The 26048-nt window shown below is 48.3% G+C and overlaps 2 protein-coding genes across 2 annotated transcripts in view; both read right to left on the bottom strand.

Annotated features, from left to right (window-relative positions):
• The window catches only part of R3HCC1 (R3H domain and coiled-coil containing 1), a 19950-nt gene extending 10138 nt beyond the window's left edge, over positions 1-9812 (bottom strand). The window contains exons 1-5 of the mRNA XM_007458827.1: positions 9798-9812; positions 8923-9051; positions 8286-8355; positions 5148-5242; positions 4780-4908 (exon numbers count right to left, since the gene is read on the bottom strand). Coding sequence (XP_007458889.1) covers positions 4780-4908; positions 5148-5242; positions 8286-8355; positions 8923-9051; positions 9798-9812 — 438 coding nt within the window. The remainder of the gene's footprint in view (positions 1-4779; positions 4909-5147; positions 5243-8285; positions 8356-8922; positions 9052-9797) is intronic.
• A 7126-nt stretch (positions 9813-16938) lies between these two features.
• The window catches only part of CHMP7 (charged multivesicular body protein 7), an 11482-nt gene continuing 2372 nt past the window's right edge, over positions 16939-26048 (bottom strand). The window contains exons 3-11 of the mRNA XM_007458810.1: positions 25955-26048; positions 20083-20268; positions 19813-19946; positions 18897-18945; positions 18541-18660; positions 18154-18252; positions 17893-17953; positions 17219-17398; positions 16939-16991 (exon numbers count right to left, since the gene is read on the bottom strand). Of these exons, the coding sequence (XP_007458872.1) occupies positions 16939-16991; positions 17219-17398; positions 17893-17953; positions 18154-18252; positions 18541-18660; positions 18897-18945; positions 19813-19946; positions 20083-20268; positions 25955-26048 (976 nt within the window). The remainder of the gene's footprint in view (positions 16992-17218; positions 17399-17892; positions 17954-18153; positions 18253-18540; positions 18661-18896; positions 18946-19812; positions 19947-20082; positions 20269-25954) is intronic.

Below are 26048 nucleotides of genomic sequence, written 5' to 3'. Positions count from 1 at the left end.
CGTGAGCCATGGCCGCTGAGCCTGCGCGTCCGGAGCCTGTGCTCCGCAAGGGGAGAGGCCACAGCAGTGAGAGGCCCGCATACTCAAAAAAAAAAAAAAAAAAAAAAGAATAAAAAGGACCTAGAATAAAGACAACACCAAGTGCAAAGAGACCTCAAGGAGGTGAGTCATGAGTCTCCTTTTCAGCCCTCGTTGTAAGAAGAGATTCTGAAGGCCTAACAGGTCCCCTGCCCCAGCCTCCGGCCTGGAGGGGCATCCGGCCCCTGGGGGTGTAGAGGGCAAAAGGCAGCAGGAAGAATAGGGACACCCATTTGGATTCTGACTCCACCAGCCCCACCCACACTCCACACTGGCTTAACTGAAGTGGAATTAGACCTGAGAGGACGCTGAGGGGGCACACAATGGTACCATGTATCTGACCAGGCTTCCATGATGGGCGGTTAGGGTTAGGGTGAGGCTGAGAGGCAAGACCACCTAGCAGCTATGGACCACACACGACCTGGAAGGATATGCTTGCTACTTAGAAAACAAAGGCCCAACTTTCTCAGCAGAGTAGCCATCTCTCCCCAAAATGAAGGAACCAACCAAAAACCCAGGACACAAGCCATACCCACACCTCTTGAGAGCTGGGCCGTGAGAGAGGACTTCAGCACATTCAGAGAGACTCAGAAACAAAGCTCTCAGAGGAAGGCTGCCCATGAACCCAGTTTCCACCACACCCTCTTCAGATAACTTGGAGGCTGAACAGAAAAAAAAGTATCAGCACGAAGGCCTCCACTTGTGGGTGGAGGTTACCAAGAGATGCCAAGATAAATGGCATGCAGGGAATGCTCGTGCTCGTGGCTAAGGCTACGAGCCAGCTGGGCTCTGGTCTGGAAACCAGCAGAGGCCTCTGGGGTTTCAGTCCATGTGGATTAAAAAGGAATAAAAGTGCCCCATGCGAGGAGGTGGTCAAAGCCACCCAACCACTTAAAGCTAGGGATAAAGGGGGAGTGTCCCCATTTATGCAGTTACACAGAATAAAGCTACATTTGACCACCCCAAGGAGCTATCTATGGCTTTCTTCCAGAAGGTAAAAGACCAAAGATGTTGCCTTGTGAAGAATTCCTCGGGCAAGCCACCTGCTAGCCAACTGGGTCAATGGTATCCCCAATAACGACATGGCTCTTAGCTGCCAAGAAAAAACCTGGTTCTTAACTGAGTGTCCTGGGGCAGGGGTGGAGGCAAGCACAGAAACACCAGGCAAGGATGAGTGAGCTCAAAGAAAGAGGAAAAACCACCCACAAAAGAACTTTACAAACCAAAACTCTAATACATGAAAAAAAAAAAAAACCCAAGAAAACAAAAGAACTACTAATGCTAAGAAAAGACTTGTCAATCAAATGCAAGAGATGGGCCTTTGTAGAGCCAGATTCGGACAAACCAATTTACTATTGGACATGTTTGATAAAGTCAGGGAAATCTGAATACAGCCCTGGGTACTAGACGATATGAAGGACTGTTCTTACTTTTCCGGTGTATTTATTGTTACTGTAGTTACGTTTTTCATCTGTTTTTTCATACTAAAGTGTGTATGGATGAAATGGCATGATGTCTTAGATTTGCTTTAAAATATGTTGGGGAGGGGAGAAGTGAGGTATTACAGGTGAAACAAGATTGGCAAAACGCTGATCATTATTGAAACTGGGTGATAGGTGCCCTATTCTCCTCATTATTGTGTATGGTTGAAATCTGCCATAATAAAACATTTATTTTTCTCAAGCCAAACTGAAGCCAACAATAAAAAGATGGGCAGGGAGTGGTATTCAATGCATAGCTTGAAAGGGAAAAGAGAGAGATAAGGAAGAATTTTAGAATTTGTTAGAAAAATGTATAGTTAAATCCATATGCTAAAAATTTGAAGGTAATCACTGAAAGACTAGAAATATAATCTGTAGCTTTCAAATTATCACAGGAAAATAATAATAATATAAAAACTCTATCCAACATAAAGTACAAACAAAGAAAAAGAGGTAAAGGATAGCAAAAGAAAAATTGTGTCTCTTTGCCTTAATAAAGATATAAAGCAAAAAACGAAAAGGAAGACAGGAAAAATGTATAATATTTTTTTATAAAGGACAGTCACATGATCCAGCCCAGCCCACCCTTACAAGTGAATTTGCAATAGATTGCAGATGATCTGTCCTAAGAGAACTGGGTGAAAATTAAGAATTTCTAATGAAAATCTAGACTCTTATTTGCTTAATTCTTTAAAATGTCTTTACATAATTTATTAGTCAATATTTGACTATGAGGATCCTGGTGTTTATTTTTAATCTAATGTGTATCAGCAAAACACTGCAGAGGGGCACAGACACAGAGAGGTATAGAGAAGCATGTGAAGGTCTATCCAGATACAAGCACTACGTGAAACAAAACAAAATACAAACTGCTTTACACATCTCTTAGGACATCCCACACAGTCGCCCGCCGGCAAGATAGGAGAGTTCCACAATGAACTCAGAAGGGCCCTGGATGGACCTGTCTGGAGGACAACAAGGCGTATATAAGGGTCTGAGAGCTAACACGTGTTGAATTGGCTCACTCTGTACCAGGCCCCAGGCAGTTAAATTATGCACCCTTTGCATAATTTAACTCATTGCTCACAACAGTGCTATGTGGTAGTACAGTTGTCATCCTCATTTTATAGATGAAGACATTAGAGAGGTTAAGTGACTTGCCCAAGCTCAAACAGCTAATAAATGGCAGTGCCAGTTCAACCTTTCCTCCCCTTCCAGAGCCCAGCTCAAACACCCAAGTAGGGAGGGGGTCAGGCCACAGCAGGGCAGACACCTGATTTGTGTTTGAGACTGAGGTTTCAGAAGACCAATGGCTCAGCCACCTGGGGGAAGTGGCCCTGATTCCAGAGGAGGCAGTCTGGAGAACCCCACCTTCATGATGCCTTTCATTTATGTAGCACTTGATACTTTCAAAAAGCATTTACAAAGTTCCCATTTCTTTGCAACACCTCCCTTTGAGGCAGGCTAAACAGAAATAATTATTCCATTGGATCTTTCCTTACGCCACACCGCCCTACAGTGATGGAGCCAGAACCCGGATCTCTCGTCTCCTGCCTGCACTGGGTCACGCTGGCCCATCCCTGCACACACAGAAAGCCAGCCCACAGTTGTCCCCAGTGAGAATGAGGGTGGCTCCAAACACCCACCCACCGCAGTGACAGCAAACATGCATCTCTGCCCGTGGAACAACAGAAAAGCCAGACTGAGGACACATACGACTGTATTTTGTACAGAATGAGTAAATGCCTCCATAAACACATAAGAAGCAAGCAAGTCCTAAGTAATTTATTAAAATAGCCAAAAAGAGATAGGCATTCCATCCCAAGCTCTCCCTCCTCCCATTAGCCTAGCATAGCGTAGTGGTCATCAGGGCAAGTACTGGGGTCAGACTATCCGTTCGAATACTGGTTTGATTACTTGTTAGCTGTGTGACTCTAAGCAAATTGGTTAACCATCTCTCTGTTTTAGTTTCTTCATCTGTGAAATGGGGATAAGAGCTCTGGCCTCACTGAGGCCTCAAAGATGAATTAATCCATAATGAGGTTAACCCACGTAAAGCACCTAGCACGGTATAAGGCTGGTGGAGATGGGACCCCCTGCATACAGGTGAGGCATTCTAGGAACTCCAGCTCCAAAAGAACCAGATCAAAGGCTCTCCTGATCTCCTCTAGCCACGGACCCCAGGGTCCAGGGCCACAAAATCACAGGTCCTGCTGCCGGCCTTAGGTGGTGACCTTTCTCTACCACCCAACACAATTTCTAGGCAAAATCAGAAAGGGCCACTCCATCCTGTTTGCCCAACCCCTACCCTATGAGGGGAAGGGAGGATGTCACAATGTTAATCAAGTGACCGTGGGTCCTGGCTGAGTATGGGCCCCCGCTGTCCACACACAGCCTGGCTCCGAGGGCCCTCAGCCTGCTACCACTATGACCATCATTGAGCAGGCTACTGCACAGGTGAAGCTGAGGCTCGGGGTACATCTTTGAACCCAGACAGGGAGCTCTGTACTGTCAGGCTGGGCTCTGCCCTATGCTAGCTGCTCCATTTGCCAGGGATGAAGGATAGGAAAACTGAAGTGTCACCTTCAGTCACCGCAACGGCCACCAAAGCAGCCCTGCGGGTCACATGCTGCTGGTAGTTGAAGGGGCTGGTCTGCTGAGGCACAAGTGCAGGATAAAGGTGGTGGAGCACATGATGCCAAAGGCCAGTCAGATGTCACACAAGTCCCCAAAGGGCTAGCAGCCAGCTGCCTGGGTTGCCACTTTCCAAGGCATCACCAGCAGAGCCACCAGGAGGTCCAAGATGACCTTTTGTGCACGCTGGTGGCAAAAGTGCAGGACGCCAGCACACACCAGGACGTTTCTCAGCAGCGTACAGGTGAGAAATCAGAGGAGCCCCGCACTGAAGCCAAGGCGTAGCGTACCTGCCTCACCCCTGCTCTGCCCTATGCTGGACTAGGGCCTTGGTCACCTCTGGTGCCGCCGTGAAGGCTTCCTGGCCGGGAGTTCTGGAGGCTTCCGAGCAGGGCCGAGATTTGGAACAAAGGCCAGGTCGTGAGGCCAGGACGGAGGCACCAGCCTTCTCCCTTAAAATCAACCAAATGCACCCCCGGCTTCCTGCAGGGTCCTTCTCCCTGCGCTGAAGAGGTGCCCCTGGCAGGATCCCGCTGTTGGAGGAGGTCCTTGCACAGCGCAAAGACTAGGACGTCCTGGACTTTACCCGGTGAAGGGAGCAGGGAGGTCTTGGTCCGTGGTTCCCGTACTCCTCCCAACGTCGAGGAAGACGCCAGTACGGGCCCAGTAAGGGCCCAGAGTCTGCGCCAGGGACCGACGTGGGGACATGAAAGGCCTGGGCGCAAGAAACGGCTGGAGAGGGAAGCGTTATGGGGGAGAGGCAGGGCCCGACCGGGGGCGCAAGGATCCGATAAGGGCGGACTTTCCGTCTTGCTCGGTCGCCTTCCCCCGAGGACCCGACTCCGGAGACCCGACTCCGGAGACTTTTCTGACCGATGATTCCCCGCGTCTGGCATCCAACGTTCGCAGCAAAACGAGACACGCGCCCCGCTCCAGAGCCCCGCGGTCGGGTACCCACACGCCCACTTCCTCTGGAGCGCAGGATTCGCTCGCACCTCCTTTCCCGGGGGTCCGGTGACCCAGAGCTGAGCTCCGCTCCTGCGCCGAGCCTGCGTCGCAGAGTAAGCGCCAGTGCTAGCCAACTGGGTCAATGGTATCCCCAATAACGACATGGCTCTTAGCTGCCAAGAAAAAACCTGGTTCTTAACTGAGTGTCCTGGGGCAGGGGTGGAGGCAAGCACAGAAACACCAGGCAAGGATGAGTGAGCTCAAAGAAAGAGGAAAAACCACCCACAAAAGAACTTTACAAACCAAAACTCTAATACATGAAAAAAAAAAAAAACCCAAGAAAACAAAAGAACTACTAATGCTAAGAAAAGACTTGTCAATCAAATGCAAGAGATGGGCCTTTGTAGAGCCAGATTCGGACAAACCAATTTACTATTGGACATGTTTGATAAAGTCAGGGAAATCTGAATACAGCCCTGGGTACTAGACGATATGAAGGACTGTTCTTACTTTTCCGGTGTATTTATTGTTACTGTAGTTACGTTTTTCATCTGTTTTTTCATACTAAAGTGTGTATGGATGAAATGGCATGATGTCTTAGATTTGCTTTAAAATATGTTGGGGAGGGGAGAAGTGAGGTATTACAGGTGAAACAAGATTGGCAAAACGCTGATCATTATTGAAACTGGGTGATAGGTGCCCTATTCTCCTCATTATTGTGTATGGTTGAAATCTGCCATAATAAAACATTTATTTTTCTCAAGCCAAACTGAAGCCAACAATAAAAAGATGGGCAGGGAGTGGTATTCAATGCATAGCTTGAAAGGGAAAAGAGAGAGATAAGGAAGAATTTTAGAATTTGTTAGAAAAATGTATAGTTAAATCCATATGCTAAAAATTTGAAGGTAATCACTGAAAGACTAGAAATATAATCTGTAGCTTTCAAATTATCACAGGAAAATAATAATAATATAAAAACTCTATCCAACATAAAGTACAAACAAAGAAAAAGAGGTAAAGGATAGCAAAAGAAAAATTGTGTCTCTTTGCCTTAATAAAGATATAAAGCAAAAAACGAAAAGGAAGACAGGAAAAATGTATAATATTTTTTTATAAAGGACAGTCACATGATCCAGCCCAGCCCACCCTTACAAGTGAATTTGCAATAGATTGCAGATGATCTGTCCTAAGAGAACTGGGTGAAAATTAAGAATTTCTAATGAAAATCTAGACTCTTATTTGCTTAATTCTTTAAAATGTCTTTACATAATTTATTAGTCAATATTTGACTATGAGGATCCTGGTGTTTATTTTTAATCTAATGTGTATCAGCAAAACACTGCAGAGGGGCACAGACACAGAGAGGTATAGAGAAGCATGTGAAGGTCTATCCAGATACAAGCACTACGTGAAACAAAACAAAATACAAACTGCTTTACACATCTCTTAGGACATCCCACACAGTCGCCCGCCGGCAAGATAGGAGAGTTCCACAATGAACTCAGAAGGGCCCTGGATGGACCTGTCTGGAGGACAACAAGGCGTATATAAGGGTCTGAGAGCTAACACGTGTTGAATTGGCTCACTCTGTACCAGGCCCCAGGCAGTTAAATTATGCACCCTTTGCATAATTTAACTCATTGCTCACAACAGTGCTATGTGGTAGTACAGTTGTCATCCTCATTTTATAGATGAAGACATTAGAGAGGTTAAGTGACTTGCCCAAGCTCAAACAGCTAATAAATGGCAGTGCCAGTTCAACCTTTCCTCCCCTTCCAGAGCCCAGCTCAAACACCCAAGTAGGGAGGGGGTCAGGCCACAGCAGGGCAGACACCTGATTTGTGTTTGAGACTGAGGTTTCAGAAGACCAATGGCTCAGCCACCTGGGGGAAGTGGCCCTGATTCCAGAGGAGGCAGTCTGGAGAACCCCACCTTCATGATGCCTTTCATTTATGTAGCACTTGATACTTTCAAAAAGCATTTACAAAGTTCCCATTTCTTTGCAACACCTCCCTTTGAGGCAGGCTAAACAGAAATAATTATTCCATTGGATCTTTCCTTACGCCACACCGCCCTACAGTGATGGAGCCAGAACCCGGATCTCTCGTCTCCTGCCTGCACTGGGTCACGCTGGCCCATCCCTGCACACACAGAAAGCCAGCCCACAGTTGTCCCCAGTGAGAATGAGGGTGGCTCCAAACACCCACCCACCGCAGTGACAGCAAACATGCATCTCTGCCCGTGGAACAACAGAAAAGCCAGACTGAGGACACATACGACTGTATTTTGTACAGAATGAGTAAATGCCTCCATAAACACATAAGAAGCAAGCAAGTCCTAAGTAATTTATTAAAATAGCCAAAAAGAGATAGGCATTCCATCCCAAGCTCTCCCTCCTCCCATTAGCCTAGCATAGCGTAGTGGTCATCAGGGCAAGTACTGGGGTCAGACTATCCGTTCGAATACTGGTTTGATTACTTGTTAGCTGTGTGACTCTAAGCAAATTGGTTAACCATCTCTCTGTTTTAGTTTCTTCATCTGTGAAATGGGGATAAGAGCTCTGGCCTCACTGAGGCCTCAAAGATGAATTAATCCATAATGAGGTTAACCCACGTAAAGCACCTAGCACGGTATAAGGCTGGTGGAGATGGGACCCCCTGCATACAGGTGAGGCATTCTAGGAACTCCAGCTCCAAAAGAACCAGATCAAAGGCTCTCCTGATCTCCTCTAGCCACGGACCCCAGGGTCCAGGGCCACAAAATCACAGGTCCTGCTGCCGGCCTTAGGTGGTGACCTTTCTCTACCACCCAACACAATTTCTAGGCAAAATCAGAAAGGGCCACTCCATCCTGTTTGCCCAACCCCTACCCTATGAGGGGAAGGGAGGATGTCACAATGTTAATCAAGTGACCGTGGGTCCTGGCTGAGTATGGGCCCCCGCTGTCCACACACAGCCTGGCTCCGAGGGCCCTCAGCCTGCTACCACTATGACCATCATTGAGCAGGCTACTGCACAGGTGAAGCTGAGGCTCGGGGTACATCTTTGAACCCAGACAGGGAGCTCTGTACTGTCAGGCTGGGCTCTGCCCTATGCTAGCTGCTCCATTTGCCAGGGATGAAGGATAGGAAAACTGAAGTGTCACCTTCAGTCACCGCAACGGCCACCAAAGCAGCCCTGCGGGTCACATGCTGCTGGTAGTTGAAGGGGCTGGTCTGCTGAGGCACAAGTGCAGGATAAAGGTGGTGGAGCACATGATGCCAAAGGCCAGTCAGATGTCACACAAGTCCCCAAAGGGCTAGCAGCCAGCTGCCTGGGTTGCCACTTTCCAAGGCATCACCAGCAGAGCCACCAGGAGGTCCAAGATGACCTTTTGTGCACGCTGGTGGCAAAAGTGCAGGACGCCAGCACACACCAGGACGTTTCTCAGCAGCGTACAGGTGAGAAATCAGAGGAGCCCCGCACTGAAGCCAAGGCGTAGCGTACCTGCCTCACCCCTGCTCTGCCCTATGCTGGACTAGGGCCTTGGTCACCTCTGGTGCCGCCGTGAAGGCTTCCTGGCCGGGAGTTCTGGAGGCTTCCGAGCAGGGCCGAGATTTGGAACAAAGGCCAGGTCGTGAGGCCAGGACGGAGGCACCAGCCTTCTCCCTTAAAATCAACCAAATGCACCCCCGGCTTCCTGCAGGGTCCTTCTCCCTGCGCTGAAGAGGTGCCCCTGGCAGGATCCCGCTGTTGGAGGAGGTCCTTGCACAGCGCAAAGACTAGGACGTCCTGGACTTTACCCGGTGAAGGGAGCAGGGAGGTCTTGGTCCGTGGTTCCCGTACTCCTCCCAACGTCGAGGAAGACGCCAGTACGGGCCCAGTAAGGGCCCAGAGTCTGCGCCAGGGACCGACGTGGGGACATGAAAGGCCTGGGCGCAAGAAACGGCTGGAGAGGGAAGCGTTATGGGGGAGAGGCAGGGCCCGACCGGGGGCGCAAGGATCCGATAAGGGCGGACTTTCCGTCTTGCTCGGTCGCCTTCCCCCGAGGACCCGACTCCGGAGACCCGACTCCGGAGACTTTTCTGACCGATGATTCCCCGCGTCTGGCATCCAACGTTCGCAGCAAAACGAGACACGCGCCCCGCTCCAGAGCCCCGCGGTCGGGTACCCACACGCCCACTTCCTCTGGAGCGCAGGATTCGCTCGCACCTCCTTTCCCGGGGGTCCGGTGACCCAGAGCTGAGCTCCGCTCCTGCGCCGAGCCTGCGTCGCAGAGTAAGCGCCAGTAGGGACGGGATCGGCTCTCCCAGAGGGCTAACTGCGCGCGCTCCAGGCCCCTCCGCGACCCCTCCCCGAGTCCCCGCCCCTTCCCGAGCCCTCGCCCCTTTCCCGCCTCCCCGAGTGCCTGCCCCCTACCAGCCTCACGGGCACCCCACCGACTAGAGACTGGACAAGAGCGACAGTGAGCATAACTCCGACTTTGGAGGCTTTTTTTCTAGAAGGATCACCTCTTCCCACCATGGCTCCTCGCTGGAGTCTGGAGGACCAGAAAAAATGTTCTCTTGCTACAGCGGTGTTTTGAGACGAGGGAGGGGCCTGGGGGAGCCTGACGCCAGAGAACCCCGTATGCAGTATCAGTGACAGAGAATCAGAACAGGGCGCTAAGGAATCTCACCTCTTCCCCCGTCATCCTCTCATTAATGCCCAGGACGATGCCAGCAGCTCGCTTCTAATCCTGGAAACTGGTAAAGACAGCTGAGATTTGGGTCCATTCTATAAAGGGCCCCAACCCCAGAAGCTCTAGTTGGTGTTCCTGGTAAACAAAAACAAAAACAAATTCGGTTCTGGTTTCTGGAAGTTTCTCTTCCAGTCCTCTCCTACAATCAAAGGGAATTATTCATATGAAACTTGCAGAAAAGCTGCAGTTTCAAGAAACAACGTGGTATGTGTGTGCACTTCATAAATCTGGTAGGATGATCAGAATCACAGCCAACTCTTGCCCTAATTGGGACTAGAGCAGAAAAAAGAGGAAAGGAAAGGAAGAATGCAAAAATTAGATTCGCCCACAGCTAAAGCCTCTCTCCATCATTAAAAGGGGTTCTGTACCCAACTGCACTGTGTAGGGATGTGGGGAGTTTTCCCCACACCATCAAGCAATTCTTGGACACCTGCTGGGTGTCCTACAATTCAACTCCGTGCTAATAGTATCTACTGGGAGATGGCATCAGATCCCAGAGGTTAAGGGCTCAGTCCCACAAGAATGACCTCCCCCACCCAGCTTCAGATGCCAATCACAAGTCCAGGTTGTTACCTATACTTCTGACAGACTGGCTATAAATCAGAGATTCCCACACTCCCTCTTTGGGTTCAATTAATTTTCTAGGGCAGCTCACAGAACTCAGGAAACCTGCTCTGGTTTATTACAAAAAGCTATTAAAGAATATGAATCCACAGCCAGATGGGGAGATACATAGGGTGAGGTCTCAAACAAAGGCGCTTCTATCCTTGTGGAATTTGGGGCCCCATGTGGTGGCATGTGAAAGCATTTTGGTTACCCAACCTGGAAGCTGTCTGAATCTTTTTGGGATTTTATGGAGGCTTCAGTACCTAGGCAGTATTGATTAGATCATTGGCCATTGCTGATTGAACTCAACCTCTAGCCCCTCTCCCTTCTCTGGGGGTTGGGGCGGGGGTGGGGGAGAATGAATGTTCTTATCACGTGGTTGGTCACCTCATTAACATAAACTCAGGTATGGCTGAAAGAGGTTTTTATAAACATCAAGACATCTTTTTTGTTCTCATTGCTTAGGAAATTCCAAGGGTTTTAGGAGCTCTGTGCCAGAAACAGGGACAAAGGCCACATATATATTTCTTATTATAAATCACAACCACAATCATCCACTGGTAACCCTGGACAAATTACCTACCATTTCTTTTTTTAATTAATTAATTAATTTTATTTTTTTAAAGGGCTTCAAATGCTTGGCTTTTTATTTATTTATTTATTTTATTTTTGGCTGTGTTGGGTCTTCATTTCTGTGCGAGGGCTTTCTCTAGTTGTGGCAAGCGGGGGCCACTCTTCATCGCGGTGTGCGGGCCTCTCACTATCGCGGCCTCTCTTGCTGCGGAGCACAGGCTCCAGACGCGTAGGCTCAGTAGTTGTGGCTTACGGGCCTAGTTGCTCCGTGGCATATGGGATCCTCCCAGACCAGGGCTCGAACCCGTGTCCCCTGCATTAGCAGGGTAGATTCTCAAACACTGCGCCACCAGGGAAGCCCTATTTACCATTTCTAAGCCTCTGTTAACTCATTTGTGAAGTAACAGTACCTGTCTCATTGGAAAGATTAAATACATTCAAAGATCTTAGCACAGCCAGAGCGTCATGGAGATGCACTATCCAGGGAGCCCTTCAAGGATTTGCTGCCCAGCTGCAGGGAGTGCGGTCAACAGCCTCCCAGCCAGCTGTCAGCTCCTTCTAGGCTGCCCCAGCTGCAGAGAACCACCAAGCTGAGGTCAGGCCCTTGCCAGGAGTATCTGATGACTGAGGGAGAAGGGTAGGGATGGATAAAGGCCTAGCTGTTTCTGCTTGATACGGGACATTCATGGACAATACTTGCTCTAGAATTTTCCACCAGTGTGACCAAGAGTTTAGGGGGCCTGCACTGTAGAATGAGCTCTTCCCCCTAATCGTGCTTCTTCCCCTTTTCCTTCACAGGTGGTGACCCTGATACCCCAAACTCTGTCTCCAGGCCTGCTTCTGAAGAGCCCAACCTGTAGTGTCCAGCAGACAGTGAGCACCCAATAAATGTTAGTCACTGTTCATTTTTTTTTTATTATTGCATTAAAATAGGAACCAGAGTCCAAGATTGGGCATTCTCTTCCCAACCCATCCAACCCCTGCTCTACAAATTCCTAGTGCTATACTAATCCTTCATTGTGCTAATACCTTGGAATTACTCTTTGCTATAGACTGAACGTTTGTGTCTTCCCCAAATTCATATGTTGAAATCCTAACCCCCAATGTAATGGTATTAGGAGGTAAGGCCTTTGGGAGGCAGTAATCAGGCCGTTAGGGTGGAGCCCTCATGAATGGGATTAGTGCCCTTGTAAAGGAGATGCCAGACAGCTCCCTTGCCCTCTTTCCATCATGTGAGGATATGAGAAGGGGGCCATTTGCAACCCAGAAGAGGGCTGGCCTTCACCAGAAGCAGACCCTGCTGGCACCCTGATATCCTACTTCCAGCCTCCAGAACTATACGAAATAAATTGCTGTTGCTTGTAAGTCACTCAGTCTATGGCATTTTGTTATAGCAGCCTGCACTGACTAAGACACCCTTCCTCTGACTTTAAGTTCCTGAAAGGCAGGGCCCCAAACTAAAGCTTCTTTCTTTCCTCCTCTGATCTGTTAGCTCACATGTAATAGGCACATCACTTGAGTTTGTGTTTTGTTTTTAAATTTTATTTATTTATTTGGTCGCGCTGGTCTTAGTTGCAGCAGGCGGGCTCCTTAGTTGCGGCTCACTGGCTCCTTAGTTGTGGCATGTGAACTCTCAGTTGCAGCATGCATGTGGGATCTAGTTCCCTGACCTGGGATCGAACACAGGCCCCCTGCATTGGGAGCTAGGAGTCTTAACCACTGCACCACCAGGCAAGTCCCTTGAGTTTGTTAATTTTTAACTTTCCTGGGTCGAGAACTGCAGCATGGTATTTTTGTGTGGCTGAATTCTCTTCCAACATGTATAATCTAAATACATTTCTGTTATCCTAGGCTAGCCCATTATTATCCTAGGCTAGCCCAATAAGCAGGCCTACACTCATTACACTGTGCAGAGGGATGGGAATCCACTAGCTGAGGTTTGATCCGTCCTGCAGTTCACAACATGCTTTGGGGGTACCTTGGGGGTATCATGTCACCTAATCACAGCACTGGTTATCTCACAAGGGCCCTAAGTCTGGCTCCTTCAGGAAATACAAGGCAGCCCAGAGCTGCAATTTTTTTCTGCACAGTTGATGTGCCTGCTATAAAATACCAGTCAAGAAAGATTACCGTTATGGTGCATATCAGCAAAGGAACAGTGTGAAGACTGTCCTGGTTTCCCTAAAAACTGAAAACGGGCCAGCCATTTAGGAGGTGGCTTTCTACACACAGAAGTCTGTGTAATCACAGCACTGACAGCCAGAGGAAGCTGAGCTGCCAGCTCAAAGCACTGACACACCCGACTACCACCCACCCACCACCGACCACAGGAACTAGTGTACTTTGGGGTTATATGGTTTTTGAGAGCCTGCTTTAAGAGGAGCCTCGTGTACTGAGAGACTACCAACGCGGAAGACAGCAGTCCTAAGTTCCCCTGTGAACTCCTGTGCCTTGGGCGAGTCACCAAAGCTTCCGTGTCTTCATCTGTGAAACGGAGGCTTTGCCACCAGTGGCTGAGACTCCTTCCAGCTCTCATGCTCGGGTGTCTATTGTTTCTGTGCAGGAGGAGGAAAGGAACCACACTTTCCCCAAAGAGTAGCTGGAACTTGAGTAAAATGAGATGTTGGCAGAGAAAACAGTGAAATACTTCAAAAGAAAAGAGAGTTGCCAAACTCCCCCGTCAACCCCAAAGCCAGGCCGCTTTTGGATTCCTGTGCGTGAGCAGCTCTGTCAGTGGCCTCACCCTTCTGAACAGCTTTGGTAGCTCTCTGTCTTTTCCAATGGCCTTGACGACAGTGCCAGCAGATTGAACCAGAATATCCTGACCTCTTCCCGGGGTCTGCTCAACCTTGGACACTCTCTCTGCCCTTTGGGCAGGCAGTGATAATCACAGCAGTTTCACCCTTCCTGGGCCCTCTCACAACAGGGTGCTCGACCTCGGAGCCCGCACAGCCACAGGGTTCTGGCTAAGAGCCGCTTTCTGGGAGGCCCAGCAGACTCTGAGGCTGAGCCCGTCTCCTTCCTCCCACCCCCACCTGCCCTCCACACACCACATTCATGTCCCCAGCGGGCAGGGACTGGGGACTCTCCAACCACCTTTCCAGGCTTGGCTTTGCTGTGGCACTGCCCTGACTCCCGTCACAAGGCAGCAAGGATTCAAGAGAAGGGAGAAGCAGACTGCTCAGAAGGACCCTAAGACCATCAGAATTTCCAGATCACCTTGTCTGTCTGCGTCTCTTTATGAATGAGAAACGAGAGGCCCCGTGTTTCCAAAGCCACCAGTTAGTGGCAGAGTTGAGAATTGGAACCAAGTTTCCTGACCTGCATCAGGACCAGTCCCTACCTGATTAGCTACATTTTCTCTCCCTACTTGATCTCAGTGGAATTAAGGATATATGATATTCTAAAACTTGTAGATTGCTTGACACGATTTTAAAAACCCAAGGAAATTTCAAGGGGAATGAGAGCTTGGCCGTCGTCTCTTCAATGAAGCCCTCCCTGAGCCCTTAACTTGAAATAGTTGTTCCCCGAATGTCCTTGCTGTGTATCTGGACCCCATAGGGAACTTCACTGCCAATAGGACAGCATCTGAACCTGATTCATCTGGGCCTGATCTCTCTCCACAAAGAAGAAAACTCACCAGCTCCCTTATTAAACCGAGTCAACTCCTTCAAGAGGAGAGAATCCTGAGGCCAGACCCAGGCCCCACACGGGAATCCAATGCCGAAAATGCAGCCACCACCAGACGGCGGCTCGTCCTCACTCTGATCCAAACCCAGGCTCAAACTCTTAATTTCCTGTTTCACAGCAAAGAACCAGGATGAAACATTGAAGCAAGGACTCCTTATCAGCTCAGGTCAGCGAGAGAGAGTAACAGGAGAGCAGATAAGAGGCTCCAAGTCCAGGCACTTACACTTTTGGGGGCGGAGAGGGTTCCCTACTACATCCCCCCTCCCCCTGCCACCGCCCCCACCCCCCACCCCGGCCTATCTTCACTCTGTTCTGTTCAGACCGTCTCTGCCCCTGGCTCCTCCAGACGCCTTTTCCTGGTTGGTTCACCTGCTAACGTACCAAGTGCTGCGGCAGATCTTCTAACCTGTTCTAGCTCTGCTCGCAGGCTCAAAACCTGTCTCCCACCATGGACGGCAAACCCCACGCATGTAACAGGCGCTGAGTAAATACTGGTGCCAGACTAAAATATGGTACGATCACACGGGCCGAGGAAAGTGGGTCATCTAGAGGGAAGAGGGAAAGGCAGAGTAAGGAAAATGATGACACATTCTTAAACAAGAGGCCATTTAATAACAGCATCGGCGTGAGAGCCATCAGGTAGGCTGACCACTTTCCCAGCAGCTAGGGACTCCCGCTAGGAAGCCGGTCAGCCTTCTCCTGGTGGCGTCAGTGAAAGAACCCGTGTATGTATGCTGGAGGTGAGGGTGGGGATGCAGGAAGGGACAAGGCACTTTATACAACCTAAGAAAGAGACGAGGACGAGGCGCTCAGGGTTTTTCTTTTAATTATTTACCAGATAAAAAAAGAAAAAAATAGTGATTGTTTCTCTTCACCCCCAACATCTCAGTTTCCCAAGGCCGAGAGGGAGAGAAACTTGTTGAACAGTGATTTGTGCTCCTGGCCTGGAGCAAATTCCTCCCCTCTGTTCTCCGTCACCCTAAGCAGGAGGGGCAGGGCCGAGGGCCAGGCAGGCGTCTGGGACTGCGCAGCAGAGCGGCAGTGTGGCTGCTGTCTTTCTTCTCCCTGCTGCCAGCGCACTCAGGCCCTCTCCTGCCTGTCCCCCTCCGCCATCCTCCCCCACTCGCCAAAGGAACTAGAGGACGGGCCTTCAGGAGGTGGGGCCGGGGGCAGCGCAGGACCGGGGAAGCACACAGCAGACGTGGCCGAGGACACCGTCTTCTGCTTCTATTGCACATCCTGGCTCAGGTCCCCTGCCCCGAGTGGTGGGCTACAATGTAACATGCTTCTGAAATTCAAATAACCTGCTGTCGTCTGCCAGGCTCAAGAAGGGGAGGTGTGCTGTTGTGCGGCTTCTTCTGATTTATGTATTTAAGTTATATTTAATTTATTCACCACGGGGGCAGGGCAAAGATGATGCCTTTTTAAGAAAGCATATGGGGTTTGGACACCCAGGGCTCTGTAGTCACCTGGGCTTCTCCTCGTCAAGTTCAAAAGACCAAGAGTAACCATTTCTCCAGTCAGCAGATCTTCTTTTGCATAAGATGGAAGAGGCGGCAGGGGCCACCAATCCCACAAGGCCCCTCTCCAACCGTCACGACTCTTGAGCCACTCAGGGGTTACCTCTCCTTCTGAGCACCTGGAGAATCTGAACCCCAGGGGGGAACCTTTCACACTGTGTGTTTCTCCATAACGTGGCAGCTGTTTGATTCTCCTTCCTCTCGCTACCAATGGAAACAGAGAGGGGCTGGGAAGCGCTGTGTAACGGACCTATGGACAGAATAAACTCCTCTAAACACAGTGAGGGTGGGGGACGAGGACAGATTTTGATTTGGCAAAGCTGCACGAGTCTTTCGCCTTCGCTGGCTGGAACAAAGCTGGTGGGGGAAGACAAACCTAACTGAGCCCATGGCAGGAGCCGCAGGCTATGAAAGATGACAGGGCAAACACAGAACTGTATAAACTGTGGCACTATGAAGATGAGAATGCAGGGCCATGAGCCCAGCTGGCAGCATGCCTCGCGAGCACGCTTCCAGAAATTCTATCTGTCCCGTAGTAAGTGGCAGCATCCAGATACATCAGAGTGGTTGTCCTTCCTCCTCTTTCCAACACATTCCGAGAGTTTCTCGTATAAATAACTATGTACACACACACAAGCCTGGTCTCTCTTTGACACGAGGGTCCTTCACTTGAGGGTCCTACAATGGCTTTATAGAGTCGGTTCCAGTTGTCTTTTTGGAGATTTACTGCTTGGGACCAAACCTGCAAGGAGAAGAAATGACTGAACTCTATACCAGGTAGATCTCTGAGATGAAAGCATCCCAGTGTTTAAGGGACCAAGTCTGAATAATGAGCCCACAACTCCCTCACCCGGCTTTGGTACCCTGGCAGATTGGGCAATGGGGCTGGGACACGTTAACCTCAAGCCTCGCTACTATCAGCCAGAGGACCACAAGCCCACCAGCAGCCCTGGGAATACAGCTCCGTACCTCCCTCTGATAAGGACAGTTTCTCAAGTTCAGCTTCAAGTTCAGCGTCCGAGATCCTAGGGTTAGGCACACTGTTGGTATAAAACGTCTCCTGGGGGTTGTCGGGCAGATCCGAAGGTTCTTTGGTGGTGTCCTGAAGGAGGATGTCCAATTCCTTCTCCAGTTCCTCACTGTCAAAGTCTGGAAAGAAAAGACGACATAAGGACACATAAAGTCCAGGGAGGAAACGCATTACTGAGTCAAGGATTGAGGACTACAAACCCAGCTCGGCTTTACAAAAGATGCCCAGGCCTCCTTGAAGGTTTATTTAAAAAATCGTGTGAGTTGGGAGGCAGAGGATACCTTCAAGCAGATATGCTTTTTCCATACACAGAGCTAAGTCATCAAGGAGGTGTATTTTGCTAACACCATGGAATGGACCCTGCTTCTCCTTGCCCTTGAAGAGGCCTAGGGAGTAAGGGATGCCAGAGCACCAAGAGGTCGTTAGCACAGCCTATCAAGGAGGAAATGCCAATTCCTTCTCCTTACTCCTGTGGAGAAGCCCCAGAGAGAGGGGAGGGTGGGCCAGCCCCGCCTGCACCAAAAAAAGCAGGTCCATGGCCAAATCTATCACAGCACAAGGAGCTAAAGTCATCTTAGAGAGGAAAGAAGGCAGAATCACCATGTCAACTCACCTAAGCCGTTGGTTACCCCACCAGCCAGAGTCTGAGAAACTTCGTCCTGGGTGTCACACAGCTGTAAGAGAAAAGCACAACGCCTTGAACTCTGAATGGTCTTTGGGTCTCAGTGTTCAGGGTTACAAAGTAATGCTGCCCCACTGGAGAATCAAGGAAAGCGTCCTGAAGTTCACAAGGTAAACAGTCTGGGAAAGACGAAGTCACTCCTGTCCTCAGGAACTGCCTTGTGTAGGTGTGTCCTCCCACCCGCTCCTGTACCTCTTGGATCTGATCCACAAGGCTCTCTGCCTTCTCCACCGTGACATCCTTCATGGACAGTTTCAGTGCTCCTACCCCAGCCTGATACGCATTGAAAACCTAAAGAGAAGGCCAAGTTATCAGTGCAGATAAAGAACACTGGGCAAAATACAGACAATACTATTTCATCTCCAAAAGAAAGCTTTGTGGGTTTTTTTTTCCCCACCCATGCATGATTCACCCCATGTCCACTGAGGCCAAAACTGCCCAATGGGAGAGGCAAAGGCAGTCCCAAGCATATCCTGAAAGAACCCAGGCCTCCTCCAAACAGCAAAGCCACAGCGGAGGGGATGAGCGGCTGACACCGCAGAGACCAGCCAAGCACTGGGGCAGAGGGGCAGTGGCTACCATCTGATCTGTCTGTGAGGCATAGATCCGGTCCAGGATGCCTTGAACAGTGTCCAGCTTGGCATGCAGGGCTTCGATGCGCTTCTCCGTCCGCTGCTTGGCCTTGAGAGACCTCAGGGCCTGGGGGGGCGGGGTGTGGAGACATGGTCATGGTCAGGGTCAGACCGGGCAGGCCAAAGGGCTAGAGAAAGAGAGCCCTTCCCAGATGATAAGACCACCCCAGGTTTGTAAAACAAGCTGTGGTGGTGTCTGGGCCACCCGCAGACTGTTCCCCTCGAGAAGGTCGCTCCCTGAACTGGGGCTCCTCTCGCTGTGGGCACAGGTACACAGCTGTGGGGGGAAGAGAGAGAACTCACCAGCTGCTTCTTTCCTGCTCGGCATGCCCGGCGGGCTTCTTCTTTATACCTATGAACAAAGGGACAGCTCAAGATGACGAGGCCCGAGGGTGTGTGTGGCAGGGTCCTGAAGTGTCCCCAAGAGTAGCACTTTTAGTGAAGGTACTTTCAAATCTGAAGATCAAATTCATTCTACCCAATGGCCAGAAAAACGATGCCCAACAGCCCACTGCCAAACCCCTGCAGCAAGCTGAGATGCGGGCTGGGCGGGTCTGCCTGTGGGAAAGGCAAAGGACCAAGGAAAAGCTGTTTCACCCACAGCGGGGGCGGGGCGGGCGGTGGGGGGGCGGTGTGCAAACATGCTGACGAGGCACCCTGAAGACAAATTCCTATCCTGGGAGCCAGGAGGTAGGGAATGACTTCCTAACACCACCAATGATGCTGGCCTTCCCACAACATGGGGTTTCTCCCACTGTAAGAGGGCGTGAACAAGCACATTCTAATTCCATGTCTACATACTCTACTTTGTGGAGAAGTTATAATGTGCCTTTAGCAGGGACGCCTTGCACAGTCACTGGAGGGGAAGAGCAGAGGTCCCTCAGCAAGACCCCTGGAAGGCAGAGACCTGTCTCCTTCACTACTCTATCCCCAAGTCCCCAAGACAAGGCCTAGCTCAATAAACACTGGTTAAATGGATACTGGCATGGAAGAGCATAAACACAGTGTTAAAAGCTGTACTCTTTGGGGGAGGAATTCATTTTTTTCTCCTTTGTGATAGTCTGTGCTTTCCATGATGGCTGCACTGAACAGTCAGTACTTTCACAATTAGTGAAAATAAATAAATAAATAAATAACCTTTTTTTTTTTTAAGCGCCCACGGACACCATCTCTAAGGGCCAGGGTGGAGGTCAGGGGTGCTCAGCTCAGGGGGAGTTACCTCTCTGCTTCCTGGGATAAGGACTCCACCTTGCGCGACAGCAGCTGTTCGCTCTGCATCAGCTGGTAAACCCCGACATCTACGTCGTTGACAGGAGAGACCTTGGCATGTGGGCCCCGGGCAAACTTCACAATCTGAGGGACAGGGACAAATTACTGCTGCCCCGACCCCAAATGCTGAGAAATCACCAGGCAGGGATGCTGGCGGGCATGTCAGTACACACTGAACAAGTGCTCGGTGAGGCAGGGAAGGAACAGCGAGTTTCCATACCTTCTCCCCATTCTGCTCAAGGACGGTGACTCGCTTCTCTTTCTGCAGCTGCAGCAACACCAAGTAGAAGGTCCTCTCATCCAGACAGGAGCCCGCACAGAGGGTGCTCAGCTCCGACAGGGCCACCACAGGGTGCGAGGAGAGAGGGGAGTTCTGATACAGACGATACACCTCCTCAGCCTTCTCCTGCAGGGAAAGTGAAAGGTGCTTGCGGGCCCTGATCGCTGCCCACGGAACCCGGAGAGCCCTGACCCCGTGCCTCAGATCCACAATCACACGGCAAGAGCAGGGGAGCACCGACCCTGTCTTCAGCTTTGGAAAAGGAAAAAGGATTTGTGTTTTTTTAAACCTCGGAGGAAAGTCTGGGGAACACAGATGAAATGAGGTACGTAATATATTGGGAGCCAGATGTGTGCTTGCCCTTCCAGCCAGGACTTCACCAGAAGAAGAAGAGAAAAACAAAGGGACTGAGAAAATATTTGAAGAGATTATAGTTGAAAACTTCCCTAATATGGGAAAGGAAATAGTTAATCAAGTCCAAGAAGCACAGAGAGTCCCATACAGGATAAATCCAAAGAGAAACATGCCAAGACACATATTAATCAAACTATCAAAAATTAAATACAAAGAAAAAATATTAAAAGCTACAAGGGAAAACAACCAACAACATACAAGGGAATCCCCATAATGTTAACAGCTGATCTTTCAGAAGAAATTCTGCAAGCCAGAAGGGAGTGGCAGGACATACTTAAAGTGATGAAGGGGAAAAACCTACAACCAAGATTACTCTACCCAACAAGGATCTCATTCAGATTTGATGGAGAAATTAAAACCTTTACAGACAAGAAAAAGCTAAGAGAATTCAGCACCATCAAACCAGCTTTACAACAAATGCTAAAGGAACTTCTCTCGGCAGGAAACACAAGAGAAGGAAAAGACCTACAATAACAAACCCAAAACAATTAAGAAAATGGTAATAGGAACATACATATCGATGATTACCTTAAATGTAAATGGATTAAATGCTCCAACCAAAAGACATAGATTGGCTGAATGGATACAAAAACAAGACCCATATATAAGCTGTCTACAAGAGATCCACTTCAGACCAAGGGACACATACAGCCTGAAAGTGAGGTGATGGAAAAAGATATTCTATGCAATGGAAATCAAGAGAAATCTGGAGTAGCAATTATCATATCAGACAAAATAGACTTTAAAATAAAGACTAATAAAAGAGACAAGGAAGGACACTACATAATGATCAAGGGATCAATCCAAGAAGAAGCTACAACAATTGTAAATATTTATGCACCCAACATAGGAGCACCTCAATACATAAGGCAAATAGTAACATCCATAAAAGGGGAAATCGACAGTAACACAATCATAGTAGGTGACTTTTACACCCCACTTTCACCAATGGACAGATCATCCAAAATGAAAATAAATAAGGAAACACAAGATTTAAATGATACATTAAACAAGATGGACTTAATTGATATTTATAGGACATTCCATCCAAATACAACAGAATACACTTTCTTCTCAAGTGCTCAAGGAACATTCTCCAGGAGAGATCATACCTTGGGTCACAATTCAAGCCTTGGTAAATTTAAGAAAACTGAAATTGTATCAAGCGTCTTTTCCGACCACAACGCTATGAGACTAGATATCATTACAGGAAAAAATCTGTAAATAATACAAACCATGGAGGCTGAACAATACATTACCTAATAACCAAGAAAAAAAAACGAAAAAAAAAAAAAAAATAAAATAAATCTGAAGCTCGAAGGAGACGCCAGGACAGGAGATATATTAATCTGAAAGTCCTCAGCATATAGAAGGTAATTAAAATCGCAAGTATAAATGAGTTACCCAAGAAAATGCAGATAGCAAAGTAATAAGCTGAAGGAAGACCAACGTTCAAAACGTTCAGGAGATGAAGGAACTCACAAAAGCGATCCAGAAACTGCTTGGGGAGAACCAAGGAGAGCCTGCACTGTAGTGACAACAAGGTCAAGGTAACGGAAAATTTTAAGGAGTGAGTGGTCAACAGTATCCAAGGCAGCAGAAGAGTCTGATAAGACAGAAACTAGAGCTTTCATTAGATCTGACTGCGCTGTCAGATAAAAACATTTACTACAAAGCTACTGTAGTAAGAACGGTGTGCTGTCCACACACACATACATTAATGGTACACAACAGTAACAAATGATGTTAAGACAGCTGGCTACTCATTTAGAAGAAAACAGTTTTTCTCTACCACACAGACAAAACTACATACCGAATTATTAAAACTGAAATTGAGAAAATGAAAGTATAAAATACTTCGAAGAAAATATTTAAAAAATTGGATAACTTTGAAGTAGAGGATGCCTTCCTAAGCAGGAGCAGAAATTCAAGAGCCATAAAGGAAACGTTGAGAACTCTGACTGCAGAAATATAAAAATGTTTATATAGTAAAAGACATCATGGGCTTCCCTGGTGGCGCAGTGGTTGAGAGTCTGCCTGCCGATGCAGGGGACACGGGCTCGTGCCCCGGTCCAGGAAGATCCCACATGCCACGGAGCGGCTGGGCCCGTGAGCCATGGCCGCTGAGCCTGCGCGTCCGGAGCCTGTGCTCCGCAACGGGAGAGGCCACAACAGTGAGAGGCCCGTGTACCGCAAAAGAAAAAAAAAAAAAAAAAAAAAAAAAAAAGACATCATAAATAAAAATGAAAAGCAAACAAGAGACTGGGAAACAATATTAACATCCCTAATACTAAATATATTATATATCTATCTGTCCCTACAAATTAATATAAAAGACAAAGAATCCACAATAAAAACAGGCAAAGGATATAAAGAGGCAATTCACAGAAAGGAATATGTAAATGGCCAGTAGATAGGTGAAAAGATGCTCAAATCACAAATAGGAAGTATCATTTTTGTTCATCAAATTGGCAAAATTTGAAAGATTGCTGTTATCCAGTGCTGGCAAGGATGTGAAGAGACTGGACACTTTAATGCAATCTTCATCAAAGTGTAAATTTATACAGACTTTTGAAAAGTAATTTGGCAATTTCTGTTAAAATTTAAAATGTACATATGCATTTCTAGAAATCAATTCCATAAAAATAAAAGGAGAAGTACATACATGTAGGCACGAGGCTGTCAGAGAATCTTTTTGCAGTAGGGAGAAACTGGAATGACTCAAATACCCATTTGGTAACTACTGCATAAACTGTGGCGTGTCTCTAGATTATTCTGCAGCCATCCAAAAGAAGGAAGTAGATCTATATTGTGAAGGGACCTGGAAAGATGCTCATGATATACTAAGGTGAAAAATACAAAAAAAGGAGGTTGCAGACCAATAGGTGAAAGCAGATTCCATTTCTGGAAAAAAAACGGAGTGTATGTATATACATATGTATGTATGTGTATATTCATTTATTTACTTAACTAATATTTACTGACTCTCTACTATGTACCAGGCACTGTTCCCAGAGCCCATGGAACTTCTCCTTCTGGTAGGGGAGACAGCTTATATAGTAGATAAGTAAACAAGTAAATAAGATTTCCAGGAAGTATTAAATGCCAACAAGAAGATACAATGGAAAGTAATATAATAGGCTCAATAAGAGAAGATGTGTGTGTTTTTACAGATACAAGCTGGAAGGGATGGGAATGGGATGAATAGAAAGGAAACTTTAATTTCTTTCTTTAAATTTTTAAATAGCAAAATCTATGGGCAATTTTTACTTTTTGGTATTTTTTTCAAATAAAATTAAAAGTTGCTGGCTGCTTTCTGTGTTTAGACTTGGGAAAATCAATTTACTGCAGAAACAGGCTTTTTTGTTTTATAAAAATATCCAGATAAGACCCTTTATTTTCACACATGAAAACAAGTCTCTAACCCAGGAGAAAACCATATCTTTGAAGTCACCATATATTTGATAGCAGATGTCACCGAAAGGGAATAAGTGTTAAGTGTCCTATTTAGTGATGTAAGCTGGGTACAGATTCAACAGTCCATGCCCCTGAAGAGCTAAATTTATCTTTCTACCTAAATAGGATTAGACTACTTTCCTGTCAGAAATTGTTGTTGGTTCTTAGAAGATCCATGTAATTCCACTCCCACCCCCATCACTGCATTTGCTCTCAAAAGACTGAGTCCAAAATCACATCTGTGGGGATAAATGGATCTACCTCTCTTTGCTCCAGACTGGAGAACACCGGAGGTAAAAGACCACAAGGAGGGATGGAGGTGGCTCAGAACCATCTAAAACACCCCATGGTTTCTGTGGAGTCTTGGCTGAGTCCCAGAGGTCCTGGAGGTCAGGGCCCTGGGAGGGGAGGGGGTGCAGCGCAAAGGGGGAGAGGTGTTCCCCTGAAGAAAATGCATGCTGCTCAGTCAAAACTCCCGGGGGACAGAGAGAGCTGGTAGATTTTGGAGACCTGCTCCCCAGGCCGAAGGGTGGTGCTGGGGGGTGTCTGTGGAGGTGAGGGGAAACTGGAGCTTCTCATGGGGCGGGGGCGGTGGATTCCGACCTGCATCCAGCAGTGTGGAAGCTTCCAGGGCTATGCAAGGGCCCTGAGGTTGGGCTTGGTCTGTGAGTTTCAAAAATAACCACTGTCTCCGAGTCTAATTCTGCCACCTGGTGTTCAGTCAACTTTATAAACACACACGCACACACTTAAGGTCCCTATAACCTCGCCCACAGCAATCGGGTGGAATGATGGGGGTGAAGCAGGTGTGCCCTGGGCTAAAGGGTGTGTGGAGGTGAGGACGTGGGGACAACAAAGCTTGGCTGAGAAGGAGAGACAGAGCGGTGACTAGGAGGGGCCCCAGGTCCCACAAGGAGTCATCCTGAGATGGGAAAACCAGAGTGGGTTTAGAGGCTGAAGAAGCAGAGCACCGACAGACAGGGCAAAGGAATACACAGATCTGGAGGGTCACAGATGCCACAAAGGGTAGGGACAGACTCGCGAGCACACGTGGAACACAGGAAGGACACTTCATCCTCTGAGCTTGGGGAGAAAGCAGGGCTCAGAGGAAGTCAAACTGGAGGTGGGAGGACAGACAGCTGAAGGGAAGACTAAGGGGATTCTACCTTCTCAGTGCAGTGACTGCAGAGAATGCAAGGCGTGTGGGAGGGCCGGGGAGGGGACAGGAACACTGGGCTGCCGAGTGGCTCCCAGGGCCCTCCTAAAGCTGGGGACCTTGAAAGGGGCCCCAGGCTTGGCGATACAGCGATTTTCTCTGGCAGGGATGGTGGACCATGGGGCTGATTTAAGGTGGCTGATTTGCTGGTGTCTCTGGTGTGGCCCGAAAGCTGCAGAGGCACCCGAGGGTGTTGATAAGGGAAGCAGTCAAGCATCAGCTGCATGCTCTGGGCTGCGGACGGAAGGCAGGCCAGGAGGAAGCGGAGTGACCAGGAGAGCACGAAGGGATCAAGGGCCTGGTGGCTTCTTTGATGGAGGTAAGTAAGTACGAAAGAAGGACATCTGAGCCCAGTTCGCTGATTTAGGGGAAGGCAAAGCTGAAAGTCTAAGGTCCTCAGAAATTTTTGTACATAAACCACAGAAGGCAAAGCATTTTCTAAACTTTAGTTTATCATTAACCCCTACAAATACGGAAAAGAATCAACTGTGTGTTAACTGACAATTCCTAGACAGAGGCTCACCCTTGAAATGTACAGGTCCAACTAACAACTAAATACTACAAAGTACAGCAAAAGGGAGGTTAGATAAACTCAGTTATCAACTCTGTCACTGTGTAAAAAAGATCCGTTCTTTTTCTAACCATTCACCCAAGCAACCCAAGGAACGTGGAGGGTCCTGCCATCACTCCAGATGACACCCAGACCTCTTGCTTCTGAGTACCCACCTTAAGAAGCTCCAAGGCCACGAGCACCTCCTCGGCAGGAACCTTATTATCCCCTAGCATATTGGAAAGAGTCCACTTGAGGGGCTTCAGCAGG

The sequence above is a fragment of the Lipotes vexillifer genome, unplaced genomic scaffold, assembly GCF_000442215.2.
Source record: "Lipotes vexillifer unplaced genomic scaffold, Lipotes_vexillifer_v1.1 scaffold484, whole genome shotgun sequence".
Lineage (NCBI taxonomy): Eukaryota > Metazoa > Chordata > Mammalia > Artiodactyla > Lipotidae > Lipotes > Lipotes vexillifer.
The sequence above is the reverse complement of the archived record's forward strand: the minus strand, read 5'-3'. Positions and strand labels throughout refer to the sequence as shown.